Raw genomic sequence first — 6000 nt, forward strand, 5'->3', positions numbered from 1 at the left:
GAACCTCGGACCTTAGAAACTTTCCAGATAACCCCCAAACCTATAAGAAATCTACCCCCCAAATAGCTTAATCCCCAAATCATACATGTAATATGCCATTAATCTCATTTCCTTGAGGTGGCTTTGGAGGACTTAACTAGGAGGTCTTATTGTTTGAGACCAAGAAGCATGTGTTTGCAGAGCAGATCCTTTTCCCTGAAATGGTGCCTTCCTTTCTTGATCTTTCTCCCGAGTGCTAAAAGTCATCTCGCCAGCCACACTTTAGCGGAGTAAGAGATGGCTCCCCTAAGTGGTGACTGCGCACTGAGACCACCAGTCTTTTGTCCTGGTCTCTCCCACAGTTTCCTGTGTGTTTGATAAGCTCTTTGATCTCCCTGGCTTAAAGAACCACCACCATCTAGCCAAAGGGAGGCAGGCTGGGGCGGGGGGGCTGGCCCACCTTGGCTAGGAGAGGAGAGACACCTCTGCAACTCAGCTCCTTTCTGCCTCTTGGGCCTCCGAGACACAGGTCGTGGAATGCAGAGCCAACACAGCCTACCTTCTCTGGGAATTTACCTTCTTCCATTCTTGTGGTAGTGCAAAGAATACTCAGGGTCCAGCAGAGAGAGAAGACTGTAAAGATGATTAATACAGGGAGAATGATGTAACACAGAAAACCCACATAAATATCGTGCCCTCTGGGTCATTTTTTTCCCCTCCTGCATATTTACCTTCCTAATCACATCAGACTTTTATTGATACAATATAAATTTATGTCCCTTTAGCTGGGTATCATGTCAGAGGGTCTGCTTTCAAATCTCAGTTTTCTACTTAACTACTAACTTGGCCTTAGTCAAGTTCCAAAACATCTTGTCTTTATCTAGTGCCTACTGTGGGCCAGGGACTACGCCAAGTACTGGGCAGGTCTAGTCTTCAGTTCCTTTATGTGTTGGCTCTGATTTTTTTCAGGCTCTAAATTTATATAGCTCTGTGATCTTCATTTGGCTCAGCAGTGTGTTGAGAGACAGAGCAAAATGAGGGCCATTTTATAGAATTGTACACATTTTGTGTGGCTATCTCAAGGGTTTGCTATTCTAAAGTGCTGGTGCACCTGGATAACAAGTGCTGCAGACTTGTCCTGTACAATGAGGGAACAGGTGTGTGGGTGGTGGGGAGAGGGAGTGAGGGAGGGGTACAGTCACCTATGACAGTGTATAAGAAGTTTACGGTTTTGTTTGTCTCTAGGAGATGATGACGAGGATGCTCCAATGATAACGGGATTTTCAGATGACGTCCCCATGGTGATAGCCTGAAGAGTGTTCCTCATTGTAAACCAAATGGTGTAAATATTTTATTTGATAAAGATAGTTGATGGTTTATTTTAAAAAATGCACTTTTGAGTTGCAATACGTTATTTTTATATGGGCCAAAAAAAAGGACAAAAAAAAAAAAAAAGGAAAGAAATGAATGAATAAAACTTTGTAGTAATCAACTGTGAACAAGAAACCAGGTTGATTTTAGTCATCAAATTGCTTTGATTTGACATTAATTTAGTCTTACAGAGCTGTGCTTGCTGGGCATGCTTTTAAGTCTGTGAGATAATTTTTGGTTTAATAAATTGGCTACTCCCTTTTATTTTTCTAAGACAATAGAAATGTATTTAATAACTTCAGGAGAACTACAGTGGGTGAAATCCCCCTCTCCTTAAAGAAGTGACCGAATTTTAAATATTCTTTGGATTTTGTTTATATGCAAGTTTGGGGTGGCAAGGGTTGGGGAGGGTGCTTCTCTTTTGTTCTGTTAATTTATTGGGGCCTCTCTTTAGGGCCAAGTTTCTGTGGTTATGTGACATTGCATGTGTTACTGAGCCCCTCCTCTCTCACAGGACCCAGGAGTGAGACAAAAGCATTGGTTTTGCCATTCCTGAAGAAACCTGTTTTAATCTAACATGTTTAAACATTATTGTATCTGATAGGAGAGACACTTGAAACCAACACTCAGTTTCAGTTAGGTGGAGCTGCAGCTTGTGCACATTGCCAACCATGAGCTTACTCTTGCTTATATTAAGCAATGGACTTTTATTCTGTTTACCTGTGTACAGTACATGACTTTTGAAGCTGAAATGATGGCATAAGAGAACACTGCTCTATCATACATTGCTGCAGTCTTTATTTGGAAAAAAAAAAAAAAAAAAGATTCCTCCTACTGTGAGAGAGAGTTAGCTCCCAGCTCAATGCAGTGATCTGTGACCAATCAATACTCTGGCAAATAAGAGTACCTTATTTTTCCATTTATGCATCTTCAGTTTTTAGCTTTATATTTAAGATGATAGTGTGGCTAACATTAGTTTTAAAAAATATTTGGTATATACAGCTGTTTTGGATTGAGTCGGTGCCTTCTCTTTCTTTCTCCCTTTCCCCCTTTCTCCCTCTCCCCCTCTCCCCTTCCCTCTCTTCCTTCCCTCTCTCCCTTCTTTCCTCCACCCTCTTTTTTCTTTTCTTTCTTCTTCCTTCTCTCCCTTCCTTCCTTCTTCCCTCCCTCCCCATCCCCTCTTCTCCCTTTCTTCCTCTCTTCCTTTTTTTCCTTCCTTCCTTTCTCTAAAGAGAAAGTGCTACATTCTCACAGCTGGACAATCCAAAAATTTGAGCCACCAAATCAGAATTAGCATTAGAAGCAAAAAGGGGGTTTGTTCATTCTCTTTGCAAAATAATTTGCAATTGTTCTTCTGCCTTTATAAAGTCACCTGTGTGTCAAAAACAAAACAAAACAAAACAAAAAAACCAACACTGGCCATTTAATGTAGAATGCAATGTGCCCTGTCACGCTTCTCTTTAGCAGTTAGAGATGTTTGCATCTGTGTCTGGCATTGTTGTGGTTGTACTGTGTGGTTTGTCACTGTGAAACTTCCTCCCAGGTAGGAGCAATGAATGACCTGTGGGGAGAATCCAAAGTTATGTCTCTTAATACATGTTTCTGATATGCAAAGCTTTGTGAAGCCTCAGCAGCACTGCTGGATGCAGCGTACCTCTGTCTTCTCTCAAGTATTTGATTACTTTAACCAAAAGTATCTTGTTTTTTGTAACAAAATGTACTTACAGTCTTCCTAAGGATTGTGGTGGGGGGAAGAAAGAGCCAGTGGGATTTTGACTTTAATTTCAGACAAGGAATATTTGAAACAGTGGAAGTTTTACTCTCTGTGTGGCTACTCCTCTCATTTTTAATGTGTGGTGGTAGTGAAGTAAGCCTTCTTCCAGACCATTGTTTCTTATTGAAAAACAGGAGTTTTATTGTTTTTTCCATTCTTGGCTGGAATTTATTATTGATTATTCCTTCCACCTCCCCCTTTAATTACTCCTTTAAATATCTGAAAGATTAAAAATCAGGGAATAGAAGAAGAAAGAATTAATTAAATTTAAATAAATTAATTTAATTTAATGAATCAAACTAGGAAATATGGTTCTTTTCCTCCCTTCCCACCAATCCTTTGTGTCATTTGTCAAAACGGTCATACAGGGCTCACATGAGTTCTACAACATTGTTTTCATTGATTCTGTAGGTAATTTTGTGTATAGATCAGGTCTCCATTTAGGTATTTTTGAGAGTTCCTAGTGCCTCCTGATGCTGTGTGCACAGTACTGAATATGCCGGCCACCACCTCTCCCCTTGGAATAATGCCTCTTGTGCTGTTAGATAAAACAGCCTCTTAGGGCTAGTGTATTTTATATAAACAGAAGAGCTCAGCTCCAGAATACTAAGATAGATATAGATAGATGCAGCGATGTGTAAATTGTATATTTTTATGGAGTTTTGAAGCACATCCGCTTTCTTCATGTAGTTGTGTGGGGGTGGGGATGTATATATATAAAGTCTAAGGGGATCCAGTGTGTTTGAAGTGGCACTGGGAAATGTAAAGAAATTTCTGAGGGCCTTTTCAAGTGGATCTTTTCCCTCACTGTGACACAGCCAATGTCAGTGGGTGTTTTTGGCAAAGGGGATCTCGTGCCTTGGTGAAGATGCTGTCATGTTTGAAGGGAAGAGGGGAGTTTTCATTTTTTCCCAGCAGACATTGGGGTGACCAGTTCTCATGCCCATCTGAATCAAGTCCTTTAAATGAATCACTGAAATTGAGCAAGGGGGACAAGTTAGGGTAAGGAATAGCATCAAAATAATTTCTTTTGGAAGTTGACCATCTGTGTGGCGTGTGCAGCAAAACTCTTTGGACTTCGTGTGACATTAGACTCTCTTGGAAGTATTGAGTTAACAGACATAATCATGATTGGACAGTAGAGGAGTCCTACAGAGAGTTCCATGAGGAGGTCCTGAATTTATAGTCCAACCTTGCAGGTTATTTAAAAACAAAAACAAAACAAAACAAAACAATAGAAAACCCTCTGGCAATTTGGTGGTAGACTTAGAAGTCTCTGAAAATTCTTATGATGCCAGCCACTGGGAGGAGCTTTTGTCTCTTGAAAAAGGAATTTCTAGGGATTAGTTCCATCCTTTCCGATATCCCTGGGATCACTGCTGCTGAGGACAGAAGGAGAGCTCGGCTGTCTCCTGCAATTTTTCTCCAGTAGCGTATAACCCATATGGTATCTTCCTAAATGTCCACTCATTAAATTACTCTGATTTGGCTAAGAGGCCACCTCTACTGAATGGAGAAGAGGCAATGACAAATGTGAAAGATTTGAGAAGGGAAGCCCCTTCCCCCAATACACACACACACACACACACACACACACACACACACACACACACACTTACTTTTATTTTGTCATTTGGTTTAGAGACTAATTATTGCATATTGTGAAAATAAATCCCCAAATTTTCCTTCTGGGGGAAAACTCTATCCTAGCAGATTGATTCCTTCTTCACCAAGGTTGCTGCTACTGATGGAGAACCCCTCACCCAAGACTGTCTGCTGACTGCAGGTCCTTCAGACAATTTCATCTCTCACTGGTAAAGAATAAAATCCTTGCAAAGAAGGCATCTAAGATAATAATCAAACTGAATGCCATCTTATATTGATTAGGTATCCAGGCAGGAATCTTTGATACACCTTATATTAGGACTATACTTTGAAATTCCTGCCATCTAATTAATTAGTCTTAACTTGAATGTTTAAAAATCAGTACATTGACTTTATACAGGTTCTTCTCTATGCAAGCCTAAGCGATGGAATAAGATAACATATTGGCAGCATGCTGATGAGAGGTATGTTTTCAAAAAGGTATCATCACCACTTAGCAGGAAAAGAGGCGGAGGGAGGATTAGTTGCATATATGTTTCTGCCCACTCATTTAGAGCAGCCATATCACAAATTTTAAGAGCCAAGTAATCCAGGAATGGTATTAGTCTTATGTATAATATCTTAGAGGGATGAATGGTGAAATGAAACAACATTACTCTCCTATTTACCTTAGAGCTTCTCAGTCGAAAGGTTCTGTTTAGGAATCATTAAAATTTTAAGCAAATTCACAAGCATTTGCAGAAAAAAAAATAAATCCTATACTGCTCTTATTTAAGCGAAACTCTGTATTTGTTCCTCTCCAAAGTAACATTAGATGTTTATAATTTAAATTGCCTTGATAAGTTTCTTAAATCACTGATTTCTGCTAAAGATTTTACTATATTGTTGCACAATTTTAAAGAATTTTTGTCTTTGTCAACTTTTTTCACTGAATAAAAAATTAATTGGGTCAAGAAAACATCTACTTTAAAAAATCCATTCTACATATGTGTCTTGAGTTATTCCTCTGAGTGCAATAAAGATGGCTAATGCAGTCTCTGAACACCATTTGATGTGTCTGGTTTAAAAGGATATTTGTTTTGTAGATAAGAGAACACTGAGATCTGGGGTAATTTTGTTATTAAGAAGATCACGCAGAACGTGGATCCATGAAGGAACACCATGTCTCTGTGTTGTCAGAGAAGGGGAATGGGAGAGACGGGTTGTGTTTTGACTGGATGGCTTGAAATAAATAGAAGTTGTCACACATGGGGTAGTAACTTTGGACTTTT

At 39.5% G+C, this 6000-nt stretch overlaps 1 protein-coding gene across 1 annotated transcript in view; it reads left to right on the plus strand.

Moving 5' to 3' along the window:
- The window catches only part of SORL1 (sortilin related receptor 1), a 206326-nt gene extending 204954 nt beyond the window's left edge, over positions 1-1372 (plus strand). Inside the window, exon 48 of the mRNA XM_074302640.1 lies at positions 1225-1372. Coding sequence (XP_074158741.1) covers positions 1225-1292 — 68 coding nt within the window. The 3' untranslated portion in view covers positions 1293-1372. The remainder of the gene's footprint in view (positions 1-1224) is intronic.
- Positions 1373-6000: the final 4628 nt, after the last annotated feature.

This window comes from Sminthopsis crassicaudata, chromosome 3, assembly GCF_048593235.1.
Source record: "Sminthopsis crassicaudata isolate SCR6 chromosome 3, ASM4859323v1, whole genome shotgun sequence".
NCBI lineage: Eukaryota > Metazoa > Chordata > Mammalia > Dasyuromorphia > Dasyuridae > Sminthopsis > Sminthopsis crassicaudata.